The sequence below is a fragment of the Haliotis asinina genome, unplaced genomic scaffold, assembly GCF_037392515.1.
Source record: "Haliotis asinina isolate JCU_RB_2024 unplaced genomic scaffold, JCU_Hal_asi_v2 scaffold_50, whole genome shotgun sequence".
Lineage (NCBI taxonomy): Eukaryota > Metazoa > Mollusca > Gastropoda > Lepetellida > Haliotidae > Haliotis > Haliotis asinina.
In genome coordinates this window covers 1-16096 of record NW_027133920.1, presented here as the reverse complement: position 1 = coordinate 16096, position 16096 = coordinate 1, and the positions used below count along the sequence as shown (strand labels likewise).

Here is a 16096-nt window from a genome sequence, read left to right as displayed (position 1 = left end):
TGCAGATTTGCAGATGTTACTCACATGATTTTCCACGTTTAATGCTGAGTTAAATCTGTCACCTTGATTTCGAGCATGGATTTCTGGTTGAAGAACCGTGTCTCCAATTTGGACTCCAGGGCCCTTTAATTTTGTATCATTGGCTCCAAACAGACAAGAATCTTTCACTTCCGTTCTTCGTAGATGCATATCTGCAAGGATGTGGAGCACACGTCAACAAAGAGGTTGCATTAGGAGTTCATCTCCAGATGAAAAAACTTGCGCATAAAACATCAGGGCAATTCAGGATGGTTATCACAGCTATTCAACACAGGGCACATGACTCACACACACAACTCAACAGTAATCTTTGACATAAATCCTCAACTGACATTCCATCTCTTCAACCCAGACCTGGTATAACTCGTAGGAGAACCAACACTACTTGTACCAGATCGGCTGAATCTAGTGATCCACTCTCGCACAAAAAACTCACAGCAACAGGACTGGGGTGACACATATAACGTATTGCATTCTGCCTGAGAAAGAGGATACGTGGAGCTGTTAAGGTATTGCATTCTGCCTGAGAAAGAGGATACTCCATTAAAGCTGTTGAGACAGTTACACTAGTCTTAAGATGTTCAACTTGGAATGTTTGTGATGATAAATGAAAAAGTTTTGATCAGTTTGCTGCATGCTCGAGATTTTTTACCATGGAAGCTACACATTCTCCAGCTGCAGAATATTATGCCATTTGAGAGCTACTAGACACCAGAAGGGATCTACACTTTCAACATACTTGGCTGCAATCAGTTCCATTATCACCATGAACACAGAGGTTAAACTCACCAGAGTACCTGAACTCACTGTTCTCATGAGTTCATTTAAACAGGAGCATGCTACCAAATAGCATGGTAAAGTCCATCTGGGACTGAGAAGGAATTCTATAGGTAAGAATAAGCTACCTGGACAAGCAGATCGTCAGTTCTATGTCCCGGCATTGTCTTCTGTCATGATACAGATTACTTGTCATTATGCCCAGTCAGAGCTTTTGAAAATATATACTAGCACATAAAGAAACTGTGCATTGTCAAAATATTATCCCAGCTGATAAGTACAATAACAATGTCAGAGGTACATATAAACTTTAATGGAGGGATCATGAGACCATAACAAGTCGGGAGAATTTCAATTGAAAAGTCAATCACAATGATATCACAAGTCCACAAGCAGGACAGGGGGCAAACAACCATGTCACAAAATGAGTTTCTCCACCTTCGGCATTGAGAACAGCAGTGCATCGACATAGAGCCTATCAAATGTTCAAAGGAAGACTTGTGGGATGTCACGCCAGATTCTCTCAAGTTCTGTCCCAAGGTCAAGGATGTTATCTGGCAGATGAGGAAACATGCTCTTTCAGTGAGAGATCCGGTGAATTTGCAGGCCAAGGCAGTGTGTCACTGTTGTGGTGTTGCAAGAAATCCGTAGCAGGCCTTGCCTTATGAGGGCAGCCATTGTCCTGTTGGAATGTTAACCCACAGAAAAGGAATTTCCGCAAGTCGAAGAATCTGATCAGTGTAGCCCACACCAGTTGCCCAGAACAATCACCAGAGGAGTTCTTTGGCATGCTGTTATTCCACCTCAAATCATCACGGAACCACCACCAAAGCGGTTCCTCTGCAAGACACAGGCCTGTGCATAACCTTCTCCCACGCGTATGTAGGCAGGTTGTAACCTTCTCCCACGCATCTGTAGGCAGGTTGTAACCTTCTCCCACGCGTCTGTAGGCAGGTTGTAACCTTCTCCCACGCGTCTGTAGGCAGGTTGTAACCTTCTCCCACGCATCTGTAGGCAGGTTGTAACCTTCTCCCACGCGTCTGTAGGCAGGTTGTAACCTTCTCCCACGCATCTGTAGGCAGGTTGTAACCTTCTCCCACGCGTCTGTAGGCAGGTTGATGTCCATCACTATGGGAAATGTTAAACCTGGATTCATCTGTGAAAACAGTTTTTCTCCATCAAAACAAGGGTCTGCAGAGATGATTTCGGCACCATATTAAGTGACCTTGTCAATGAGGTTGTGTGACTATCGTGTGGCGGGACGTCCTGGTCTGATCCCGTGATGATATACACGTGGTTGTGTAGTAGTGTTAGGATGCAGACAAAACCACAAAGCCACTGGGGTGTGAGGTGGTTGATATTTTATTGCATAAATGTAAGAAAGACGATTTAGCCTGAAACATGGTAAAACAAATCTCATTAGTACATATAGTATTCCCAGAAATTATTGAGAATCATGTTGCGTCATGTAACTCATTACGTTTATTAACTTCTGGCGTTTTACTTACATAAACATGTTAAAACATCATCCTTTTACAGTCTCAGTCTTGTTTTAGTACTTTGTTAGACCTCCTTGCTCAGCAATGCATGCCTTAATACGCCTAGGCACACTACCCATCAAAATTTGTAGGTAATCGTGTGACAGGGTATCCCAATATTGGACCACCTCGGCCTTCATATCTTCAATATTTCTCAGTCCCTTTTGGTTTATTCTGTCCTTCATGACTCCCCACACATTCTCAACTGGGTTTAGGTCTGGGCTGTAACTGGGCCAGTCTAAAACTTGAACATTTTCGCCCGACAACCACTGTTTTGTGTAGCGCGCAGTGTGTTTTGGGTCATTATCATGCTGGAAAATCCAATCATCTTCATACAATGTCTGTGCTGTCGGAAGAAGGTGACCATTTGGAATGTCAACGTATCTTTCTTTTGTCAAGTTTCCCATGAAAACACACAATGGTGTCACTCCGCGAGCCGATATGCCACCCCACATGTGAAACTATGGGCTATGTTTTGGTCGCTGGTAGATAGGTTTGACAGTATCTTTGGTCCAAATTTTCACACAATTAGGGAAAAGCCAAACAGAACTTTCATCCGAAAAGAAAACATTATCCCAATCTTGATTTTCATGAGCCCGACACCAGTTTAAACGTTTTTCCTTTTGTGCATCTTTCATCAACAGCAAGGGAATTCCACGTTTTTTCACCCAATTAAGTCTCTGTAATTCCTGCCTAACTGTTTCATTGCATACCTGAGGACTTCCTCTGCTAATCATTTCATTTCTGATGTTCTCAACACTTTTCAATTTGCCCCTACTCACTCTCTGCCCAAGTCTTCGGCGATCCACAACACTGAATTTCCTAGGCCGACCTGCCCCTGCTTTGTGCTCTATCCCGGTTCCTGTTTGAATATTCTTCAAAGTTCTGTATACTGTAGACAGAGGAATACCATGTCTACAAGCTAACACTTTAGCATCAGCCTCACCCCTTTCAAAATCATCTAGAATGAGCTTTCTTTTCTCTCTTGCTGTAAATTCTGCCATGTCAACACAGGAAGCCGTCTGCTCAGACAAGGGAGATAACTCTTGACGTAATGAGCTGCCTTCTAAGCCTTCAAGAGTTGTCTCCCTTATTTAGTATGCTTAGTGCATAGTGAAAGCCCTTTTTCCAATCTTAGCATCATTAGAAAAAAAACAAAGATTTTCTCAATAATTTCTGGGAACACTGTACTTACCACATATTCACAAGTACTAAATGTAAACACACACATGCGCATATATTGCTAAACATAAATGCATTACCATGACAACTTCTGATATTCATATGATTAGCACCATCGTAATACATTAATTACATTACAAGAGTCTGATAATGTAAACATTACACTTATTGTAGACAGTAGAATATACGAAAAAGAATGTACTTTAACAATGAAAACATACCAGGTTGGTGACACCTCTGCTATTGCCAACTTGACACATCTACGTCATCCTGCCCACATTATCTGTAGGATGATTAAATGCCATGTGCAGATAGTAATATGTATAACAAACTATTATGGTAAAAATACAAACAACCACATCTAACCACACATACGCACATACATCTATCCAAGCATTCATTTTATTATAAGGCCGAGGGTACTAACGGCAATTATGTTTCAACATAGTAGGAAGATGAGAAGATTATTGAGATTAAACTTAAGTGAAATAGAAACTAATGACTACATGTGATACTATAATATAGGTAATTATGTAACAGAACAATTACACAACTCACTGTACTGTGAGTTACCATCATTTAAACTATTTACACATAATGAAAAGTGAATGTTGAGATATTAAAGGGGCACTGATGCGGAGCGAAAAATGTTTCTTGCAAACGGTCTAATTACAAAACCAAAGTGCAAATTGGTCAACACCCGCTCCCTCGACTGTGACGGACAAAGGGACTGGGCTCCTGTCCATATTAGCAGAATTATCTTCGCCTAAACAGTCCGGAGGCCGGACGCCCATCATATGCCATTATTTAAAAATATCCGTGGTATTCCTTGTCTGATCGTAACAAAATATCCCAGCAGTGTAGTTTTTTCGGATGCTTGGTTGGTACATATAGTGACTGATCCAATTTGATCCTATGTCTGTGTTTTTAACCTCAATATTTAATCATGTTATGTGAACATATGATGTCTACAGGCACGTAGCAAGCCATTTCAGTCCGAAAGATTGCAAAGCTTTACAGTTAGACAGATTTGAGTGTTGGTTCAGCTGTGATGGCAAATATCACACATAAATTTGAGTAGCTATGGCAGCTACCCTGGTTTATTATTTATTATAATAAAAACACACAGTTGATTTATTTGAATTTGGAAACTAAAAACGATGGCTTTGCCTTTGGTAGAGAAATCTGAAAATCTTCTTACGTAAAAAACTCCAACTTATTACACCTATGTACCAAAGTACACAGCAAATGCCTGTATGTATTTCTTATGTAACGAAGTTCCGTTGGTCTCCTCAGAACAGTTTCGGCCCATAAGTGTTTTCAGGCTGCATGCGACACAGAGATTACATCTTCCTTGCTGTAACTCGCGTTTGATGGTGTAAAACTACACGTGTTATTTGTCATAACTATAATTATTTATTTATTCTCTGGAATGGTCAATTAATGAATTTATAACAGGTATAATTAGCAGTAACACCACTTCGGTTACTCAACAAAGGTTCCCATTTGGCATTTCTCCTGTCCGGAGTAAATACTCAACATTATAAATTAAGGTCTGTAATGGCAAATGTATTGTATGTTATGTAGTATGTGCATGTAAGTGATGCAAGAGGGTTTATCAGCTGAGTTACAAAAACAAACATCAATCAAAGGATTAACCGATAACACACTGATTGATTAATTACTTTCATCTTCTACAGTGGATTTGTCAAAAGGCAGTGTGTGTAGATGTACTAATCTGTACTGACTACATCCTGTTGTCAAGTGCGAGTGTAAAAACAACATCCTCCCTTCAAAGAATTAACCACCATTGCGTTGATTGATTGATTGCTCATTATTGGTTAAATTACTTAGAATGGCGGACATCATACAATTAGTTGCCAGGTGTGCTATCTTGGGTGACCAATGATAGGTTTATGAGGTTTTCACCAATGTGAAAGACGTGAAACGATGTGTTACTTTTTCGCAAATTAGACTTTTGTAAGACACACGACACAGAGCAGGGTTATTTACCAGCTGCAGATGAATGGAATATCGTTCTTTTATGTGGACATTGATGGATACATTTCTGAACAAGGTAGTAGCCTGACATTGTTGCTATGAAATTAGTCTGTTTTACATTCATTTGTTGCATTTTGTTTGAATTTATTTGTTGTAGCATTCAGCAGAATCTATATGACAGAAAACACACACGATCGCGTATGTGTGTGAAATAGGATCCACATTGGCAATCTATACAATGTGTAAATGTTGCTGTCATGTTAGAAATTTACTATAAGTATAAGCAGACCGTGTGTTCTTTTATTAATTTTCAAAATCATACAAATTTGACAATAAACTAATTAGGGTTAGTTTTTAATAATAATAATAGTTTTTTACCATTTCTACCACTGGCAGATGATTAACCTTCAAAGTGTTTCATTTGTTTTCATAATACATTTGTAATGAAGCAAAAATGACTTCACCTCAATTGATCGGTCTATAATTAAACTATCAGTTGTGCATACGGACTGTGCAGCAGTAGTCACGAACCAGTCACAAATTCTGGGAAAACAATAACAAAAGTTTACACCAGTCCACGGATATTGCTCCGCATCAGTGCCCCTTTAACAACACTATAAACAATAGCCAATGCAACTACCAACTATGAAACACACATAGCAAACCACAAGAAATATATACAAGACTAGTACTTACTAACCTTTATATCCGAAACACAGTAAAGATCACCATGATCTCGATTCCAAAAAACACAACCTGTCTGACGCTCACCACATAAGATACTGACATGAAACTAGATCAAATTAAACTTTAAATATCATGATACCTTACAGGTTTGGATGAACACAGAACAATAGAACTTACTCACTAGCCTAAGCAAAGGACATGTTTTAAGAGGGATTGACAGGAGAAAAGCATGCAGTGCAAATGAGTATTACTGAAATAGATTACATTGAGACTAGATTGGTGTTTAGAGAGCTAGGGTTAGGATATAAAATGTTGAAGATAAAATAACTGATAAATTTAGGTAGATTTAGGCTATTTAATGAGTGGACCTGGGACAGAATGTGTCCACAACACCCCATTGCTTGTCGTAAGAGGCGACTAAATTGGGCAACCTGTTTGCCGTGGGTTGCATCCCGTGCCGGTGGAGGACGGGATCCTGGTGGTTGAGGGCAGTTGGACTTTTAACTGCATTCCATTTGCCCAACACACCACTTTGGCCCTTACTTCACCTACACGGGTGGTAGAATAGGCTGGTCACGCCAAGCTCTGTGTATGAACTTAAATTTTTGTCATTACACTAATCTGTTTGGAAAATGTTGTTACTTGTGGTCTTGGCCAAATTGTTCTCTAAGCATGTTTATGATTTTGATGTATGATGTTTGTACTTTGCCTAGAGTCTTATGCCAGAGGGCAGTGGCTCATGGACCAATCTGGTAGATGTGTTGTTAATAACTCTTCTGCTGGAGTATATCATCCAAGTATCCTTTGTGCTGCAACTTGTTTTTGGCATTGTCCTTGTGATACTCCGTGGTGGGTGGGGAGCTCAGATGACGAACCATGGCTTATGAAAACCCCCCTAAAAAAAACAAACGACAACTAGACACTGATCCAATTGTTACTGATCAAAGACTGCCCACGTCCATTGAATACTGGCCACGATTTCTTGTAATTGAAACTGTTGACAAGACTCCATTAAAGTTGAACCCTTTTGCCATATCCAAGGGTATACAGGGCCTTGCAGGTGATGTCAAGAATATTAGACGTTTGTGTTCTGGTGCTTTGTTGGTTGAATGTGGGAAAAGGCAACAAGCCACAAACCTTATGAGCACAGAATTGTTTGTTGGCGTTCCAGTCACGGTTTCGGCTCATAAAACACTCAATACGAGCAAGGGAATCATCAGAGATCGTGACCGATTGTTTGCGGATATGACAGAGCTTGACATCATCTCTGAGATATAAGATCAGGGCATACTCAATGTAAAACGTTTCACAATCCGGAAGAATGATGTTGTTACAAACACCAATACTTACCTGTTTACCTTTTCCTCACTAACTGCTCCAAAATCTCTTAAAGCAGGTTATTGTAACATTAATGTGGACACGTACATTCCAAACACTCTGAGGTGTTTTAAATGTCAAAAGTTTGGTCATGTTGTCAATACTTGCACATTGTCTGTTGTATGTGCTCACTGTGGCGAAAAGACGCATACAACAGAAGATAGTGACATTAATGTTAAAAACTGTACAAACTGTGCGGGTGACCACTCCTCCTACTCTAAAAGTTGTCCTGTTTGGAAACATCAAATGGAGATAAATAGAATAAAATTCACTGAAAACATTAGTTTTGCGGAAGCTAGAAAGCTAGTTCAACGCTCAGAACATAAGGAGAGCTATGCTTCTATCACCAGAACATCTGACCTGGGTTAAAACAGAATCTCCTCTGATATTCTCACCTGCAATATCGACCTGACCTGGGTTAAAACAGAATCTCCTCTGATATTCTCACCTGCAATATCGACCTGACCTGGGTTAAAACAGAATCTCCTCTGATATTCTCACCTGCAGTATCTACCTGACCTGGGTTAAAACAGAATCTCCTCTGATATTCTCACCTGCAATATCTACCTGACCTGGGTTAAAACGGAATCTCCTCTGATATTCTCACCTGCAATATCTACCTGACCGGGGTTAAAACGGAATCTCCTCTGATATTCTCACCTGCAATATCTACCTGACCGGGGTTAAAACGGAATCTCCTCTGATATTCTCACCTGCAATATCTTCCCAAACAACAGAATCAGTTCCTAGTACATCTCAAAGCCAATGTGAAACATCCTGTGATCTTAACGTATCATCTCAGCCGACAAAGTCTAAACAACTCTCTAAAGGCAAAGGTACAAAGCCAGATTCTTTGAAAAAACTTAGTGACAGAGCCCCCAAAGGGTCAGACAATAAAATCAATTTATACAACAAATATGGATCCCTTGAGGACATGGACGTGACTGAAAACGTCCGCTCTAGGGCACACAGCTTGTTGCCCGCCCAAAAAGTACGGGGAAGATCCCCAATAAATCATCCCAAACGATAGCTTATCATAATCCTATTATACAATGGAATTGTAGGGGACTAAGGACTAATTTACATGAATTACAACTTTTAATCCAAGATTTATCTCCCTCAGCGTTCTGTCTGCAGGAGACATATTTGAAAGAGACAGATGTTCGTAACCTATGTTCGTTCAGTGCATGCCATTGTTTTTCGCCTAAGGGTGACAGGGCCACTGGAGGGTCTTCCATTCTAGTTAAACAGAACGTTATCCATTGCCCAGTTACGCTTACTACTAATCTTCAGGCTGTTGCAGTGCGACTAACTTTGCACGTTTCGTTTACATTATGTTCTCTCTATGTTTCTCCGTCTTCAACATTTCACAAACTCGATCTTCAAGCTCTATATGATCAATTCCCAAAGCCCTGCATTATTATGGGAGATTTAAATGGACACAACCCACTCTGGGGTAGTGCAACAATAAATGGTAAAGGTAAAGTACTGGAGGAATTTTGTTCAGATAATGATTTATGTATTTATAATGATGGCTCCAATACATATTTACACCCTGGTACAGGAACCTATTCTGCTCTCGACTTGTCAGTCACAAATTCAGAACTACTAAATGAATTCGAATGGTCAGTCCATGATGACCTCTGTGGAAGTGACCATTTTCCTACTATACTAAAATCTGTAACTCCATCTGATGTTCCTCCATCATCAAGGCTGAATTTTAGAAAGGTTAACTGGGCTTTATATGAAACACTGTGTGCTGCAAAACTTAAACCTGAACTTTTTATTGACGTTCCTGATGCTATTAAATGCTTTTCTGATGAACTGAACTCCATAGCTGATGAGTGTATACCAAAGTCCTCTGCAGTTCCACATATCCGGAAACAGTGGTTCAGTGATGAATGCAAACAAGCTAGAAAGGCAAGGAAAAAAGCCGAACATTATTTCCACCGCCATCCTGTGGTGCATAATTTAAATAAATTCAAAGTTTTAAATGCTAAAGCACGGCATACTTTTAAACACAACAAACGCCAATCTTGGCAAAATTATGTATCCAAAATAAATTCTCGGACACCCATATCCAAGGTATGGAACATGGTCCAGAAAATTAAGGGTAAAGGTGCTAAATCTAGTGTCCATCATCTTAAACATGGAGATCAATTACTTACGGATAAATCAGATATTGCTAATAAACCCGGTGAAACCCTTGCTAAACACTCTTCCTCTTCTAATTATGTACCTAAATTCCAGCAGTATCAAAGACAACAAGAAAAGAAAACTATTAATTTCAATTCTGATAATGGGGAAGATTATAATGAAACGTTTTCTATTCATGAACTCAATACTGCTCTTGATCAAGCTCATGACACTGCTACAGGAGCTGATAACATACATTATCAACTCCTGAAGCACTTACCAGAGTCCTGTTTAGAGACACTCTTATCTATTTTTGATGATATTTGGACTTCAGGTAAATTTCCGTCTTCATGGCGTGACGCTATAGTAGTACCAATACCTAAACCTGGACTTGATCATACGGATCCATCCAATTATCGTCCGATTTCACTAACTAGTTGTGTTTGCAAGACCATGGAATGCATGATAAATAATCGACTTGTTTAGTACTTGGAAACTAATAACCTCATAACAGATATACTATGTGGTTTCCGTAAAAATAGAAGTACTGTCGATCACCTAGTGCGTTTGGAATCATTTGTTAAAAACGCACTAATTAATAAACAACACGCTGTGTCTATCTTTTTTGTTCTAGACAAAGCATATGACACAACCAGGAAATATGGTATTTTAAGAGACTTACATGACTTCGGTTTGCGAGGTCGTTTGCTGCAATTCATAGCCAACTTTTTAAATGATAGACAGTTTCAAGTCCGTGTGGGTTCTACCCTGTCTAATCATTACAATCAGGATCAGGGTGTCCCACAAGGCAGTATTTTGTCTGTCACACTCTTTAGTGTAAAGATAAATAGTTTATCGAAAGTTTTAAAGGATTCAATTGATGGTTCGTTTTTGTGGATGATTTTAATATTTCTTGTGGTAAAAATATGAATACCATAGAGCGGCAGTTGCAGCTGTGTTTAAACAAAATAAATAAATGGTGTCTTGAAAACGGCTTTAAATTTTCTGAATCAAAAACTAATTGTATACATTTTTGTCGTAAAGACCCATAAAGACCCTGAACTATCTCTAGATGGCACTGCCATTAAAGTTGTCAAGGAGGCCAAGTTCTTGGGATTAATTTTTGACACACACCTAACGTTTCTGCCTCATATTAAATCTCTGAAAACTAAATGCCTGAAAGCACTTGATTTGTTGAAAGTGGTATCAAATTCTAAATGGGGAGGTGATCAAGCTACCCTCCTCCATCTATATTGATCACTTGTCCGTTCTAAACTTGATTATGGATCCATTGTATATGGTGGAGCCTGCAACAGCAACTTAAAATTATTATATTCTGTTCATCATCAAGGTCTAAGACTTTGTCTTGGGTCCTTTAGAACCTCTTCTGTTGACAGTCTATATGTTGAAGCCGATGAACCATCTCTTACACAACACCGTATAAAATTATCTTTACAATATATAACAAAGCTATACACTAACAAATCTAACCCTGCATATAACTGTGTTTTCAATCCTCTCAACGAGGACTTGTACAACAAAAAGTCTTCTCTTGTTCCACCTCTCAGGCACAGAATTAAACCCTTTCTTTCTTCGGCTGGCATTGAGCTGGAAAACATAGGTCCTTGCCGTCTTCTTTTTTCTTCTCCTTGGCAGTTGGTTAGGCCACAAGTCAACCTAACATTAGCTACATTTAAGAAATCAGAAACTAATGAATTACAATATAAACAAGAATATAATCAATTGAAACATAAATATAGCAATTATAAATCCTTATTTACAGATGGGTCTAAGGACGGTGGCGCAATGGCTTGTGCCACTGTCATTGGATCCAGAACAATATCTTCTAGATTACCAGATATAGTTCTATTTTTACAGCAGAAGCTAACGCAAATATATTCAAAGACATCCTAAACATAAACAGTACATAATCTATTCAGACTCTCTTTCGTGCCTTCAGGCTATTAAAAACCTAGCATGTAAACATCCACTTTTAATAGAAATTATTGAGCTTTATAACTATCTTGCGACTGGCCAATACGACATCATCTTCTGTTGGTTACCCAGCTATGCTGGAATCTCTGGTAAAACTTTGGCTGACCTTGATGCAAAGGCAGTGCTAAACAAATCTGTGACCCCACTTCATATTCCCAATACTGATTATAAAGCTACCATTAGATCTTACATCCGTCATCTGATGCAGAAGAAGTGGGACACCCAAGTAGGTATCAATAAATTACATGCAAATAAAACCATATGTTGGTTACACCTACTTGGGTTGTCGGTCCAGATTTGAAGAGGTCATTATACGACGATGTCGTATTGGACACACTAGGTATACGCATGAATATCTTTTGAAAGGTGAGGATCCTCTGTTCTGCATCCCTTGTGATGAAATCATCACTGTCAAGCATGTCTTGCTTGACTGTGTTGAATATTCCATCACTAGGGACAATTATTTTAAATCAAGAACTATGAAGGACCTTTTTAGTAACGTACGTTCTCATTTAATTATTGCATTTTTAAAAGAATTGAATTTATTGACTGACATGTAAATAAATAGGTATTTTATGATTGGAAGTTGAATTAGCAGCTAAGATTGTTAGTGGCTGTATCCTCGAATGGGGTTGAAGTACCGTGAAATTATTGTCCACATGAGAGGGTACATAAGTCCCAAAACGGTTCAAGTCAGATTTAATCTTCCACTTTTTTAATCGTAGAATAGGTGTCATTTTAATTTGTGGCTAATCTTGCATACAGTTGCCAACAGCTGAGGGGATGGTGTAAATCCAGCCAGGGATCATGCAGGTAGCAGAGGTACTGTAAGTCCCCATGGTCCCTGGTTTGGTGATCTACCCTCTGTTGTTGGCGATCTATGGCCTGTTTTTTGTCCAGATAGTGATACTATCATTTTTTAAGTTTCCACGCTAGTTTTAATACTAACTGTGATAGTCTAGTTGTTTTACTGTCCTTCATAATATCCAGGGCCTTCATAATATCTATATATATCCTTTTTGTCATGTATGTTCTCATCACGATATGGCTGCAATATTGCCGATGTGACGTTAAATATTAACTCACTCACTCACTCTTTATATAGTCATCACCCTCCTCGATTCTTGAACTTGAATTCTCTCAAACTACATAGAGCATAATGTCCAAGTAACTCTCCATTCCTTAAAAATTATGTAGCAAAGTTAGAGCCTCAACACACGCTTTACATGGGAACTGCTCTATATCAACCATCACGGAAGGCTACCGGTGGAAATCGGACACTGCTTTACATGGGAACTGCTCTATATCAACCATCACGGAAGGCTACTGGTGGAAATCGGACACTGCTTTACATGGGAACTGCTCCATATCAACCATCACGGATGGCTGCCTGTGGAAATCGGACACTGCTTTACATGGGAACTGCTCTATATCAACCATCACGGAAGGCTGCCTGTGGAAATCGGACACTGCTTTACATGGGAACTGCTCTATATCAACCATCACGGAAGGCTGCCGGTGGAAATCGGACACTGCTTTACATGGGAACTGCTCTATATCAACCATCACGGAAGGCTGCCGGTGGAAATCGGACACTGCTTTACATGGGAACTGCTCCATATCAACCATCACGGAAGGCTGCTGGTGGAAATCGGACACTGCTTTACATGGGAACTGCTCCATATCAACCATCACGGAAGGCTGCCGGTGGAAATCTGACACTGCTTTACATGGGAACTGCTCTATATCAACCATCACGGAGGGCTGCTGTGGAAATCGGACACTGCTTTACATGGGAACTGCTCTATATCAACCATCACGGAAGGCTGCTGGTGGAAATCGGACACTGCTTTACATGGGAACTGCTCTATATCAACCATCACGGAAGGCTGCCGGTGGAAATCGGACACTGCTTTACATGGGAACTGCTCTATATCAACCATCACGGAAGGCTGCCGGTGGAAATCGGACACTGCTTTACATGGGAACTGCTCAATATCAACCATCACGGAAGGCTGCCTGTGGAAATCGGACACTGCTTTACATGGGAACTGCTCCATATCAACCATCACGGAAGGCTGCCTGTGGAAATCGGACACTGCTTTACATGGGAACTGCTCTATATCAACCATCACGGAAGGCTACCGGTGGAAATCGGACACTGCTTTACATGGGAACTGCTCTATATCAACCATCACGGAAGGCTACCGGTGGAAATCGGACACTGCTTTACATGGGAACTGCTCTATATCAACCATCATCGAAGGCTGCCTGTGGAAATCGGACACTGCTTTACATGGGAACTGCTCTATATCAACCATCACGGAAGGCTGCCGGTGGAAATCGGACACTGCTTTACATGGGAACTGCTCTATATCAACCATCACGGAAGGCTGCCTGTGGAAATCGGACACTGCTTTACATGGGAACTGCTCTATATCAACCATCACGGAAGGCTGCCGGTGGAAATCGGACACTGCTTTACATGGGAACTGCTCTATATCAACCATCACGGAAGGCTGCCTGTGGAAATCGGACACTGCTTTACATGGGAACTGCTCTATATCAACCATCACGGAATGCTGCCTGTGGAAATCGGACACTGTGTTTGGCAACAACTATATTTGAGACATCACTACAGTAGATGTATCCGGTATTCATCAGTTTGGCAACAACTCAGTATTCCAGCCACAGTATGAGAAACTGATCATGCTGACACAATGAAGCTAAGGTAACAGACATGCTGCTTAACGTAGAGACTCGGTGTTTCCTGTCTTGGAGATAAGTCAGTGCATGAGTGATACAGAGTCAGTTATGGTAATGCCATTGCAATGGATAACTAGACATACAGGAATACAAGATTATCTAAAATCCATGAAATCTACACTAAGCACTTCTTTCATTGTATTGCATTTAATAACAGTATTTAGGAAGCCACAAGGAAGGGTTCCCATTGGGTAGATGATCAGACGCTATCTTGATCTAACAGTCACAGTGGCTGAACTACCACGTTTTTCCTTTTGATTTGGTAAGCAGTAAATCATGAGTCAGGATAAGGGAAAATATGTAATTTTATGATAAAATTGACATTTTATACATGTCCTGACCCATGATCTAAAGCCCTCCCAACCCTCTCCTCTCAGCAATGCAGGCATCACTGTAAGACATTACAGGAGGGTGTGAGAGCTGGACTCAGGTCACATAGAACTGTTTGGAAAGGGTAGTCAACTCGATGGGGGAGTAAGTTTGCAATTCTTCCAGGAACTAAGATATTCAGTTGCCACATAACTGTCAAAAGGAGAAGGGAGATAAACAAATAAGCGTGAGTCAGGATAAGTATGAAATATGAAGTCTGTCTTAAAACTTACATTATCAGCCTAAATATTCAGTGACTTTTGGAAGTAAACAGTGATTACAGTTTTGCCCCTTGTCATTACAGCTGCAGTGTCTTCCTTTGCAAGCACCGTTCACAAAGTTCTGAGAGGTCGACCTGTTCCATCTCTAGGAGCGGTGAGTGTTCTCAAGCTCCAGTGTTTCTGTCTCATTTTTCACACCTGGCTATTGTGACCAGCTAGTATTTCAAGTTCTGGTCATTTGTAAATTTTACAAGTCAAGTGATACTTCTTTTCATTGTGTGTGAAACTTTGCACCCAAACAATTAATCAGAAATGTACACAATACGTCAATGCCGCTATTTTTAGCCTGTTTCTTTTTTTTATAAGCTGCTATTTTTTTGTTTGACACCACCTCAATCTCATTGTGAAAACTTAGTCTTTCTCAAGCAGAGATAGGGGAAAATTAATTCTAAAATTTGCCAGACATGGTGACTGGCATCATTTGAAATTACCAAATATTCTGGTATATAACGGAAAACACTGGCTCTGATTGGATAGGGGAAACACTGGGTTCAAGTGGTTGTGCCAGTTCAGTGTCGTCACAAAAAGACTTTCCATCTTCGTAGGTGGCCAGCCTTGTGTTGTCACAAGAACATTAGTTTGTCGAGGTGAAATTACATCGAATCTAGCATCACAGTCAAGATCATTGCATATATAGTGCAACATGTAACTGTTTCAGTCGGGAGCCCTGATGGCCATTCTGGGAGCTGTTTGTATATCCTATCCAGATGCCAGACTCAGTATTGCGTTCCTTGGAGAGATTGTGCCGCACTCATTCTCAGCTAGTAATGTAAGTACATCACATCAGGGTGAGTGGGAGGTCATGCCGCCCTCATTCTCAGCTAGTAATGTAAGTACATCACATCAGGGTGAGTGGGAGGTCATGCCGCCCTCATTCTCTGATAGTACTGTAAGTACATGACATCAGGGTGAGTGGGAGGTCATGCCGCCCTCATTCTCAGCTAGTAA

The 16096-nt window shown here is 40.2% G+C and overlaps 1 protein-coding gene across 1 annotated transcript in view; it reads left to right on the top strand.

Moving 5' to 3' along the window:
- LOC137270140 (presenilin-associated rhomboid-like protein, mitochondrial) overlaps positions 1 to 15917 on the top strand; it is a gene marked incomplete at its 3' end in the record, with an annotated part of 66048 nt that extends 50131 nt beyond the window's left edge. Inside the window, exons 6-7 of the mRNA XM_067803932.1 lie at positions 15172 to 15242; positions 15807 to 15917. Of these exons, the coding sequence (XP_067660033.1) occupies positions 15172 to 15242; positions 15807 to 15917 (182 nt within the window). The remainder of the gene's footprint in view (positions 1 to 15171; positions 15243 to 15806) is intronic.
- Between the last annotated feature and the right edge of the window lie 179 nt (positions 15918 to 16096).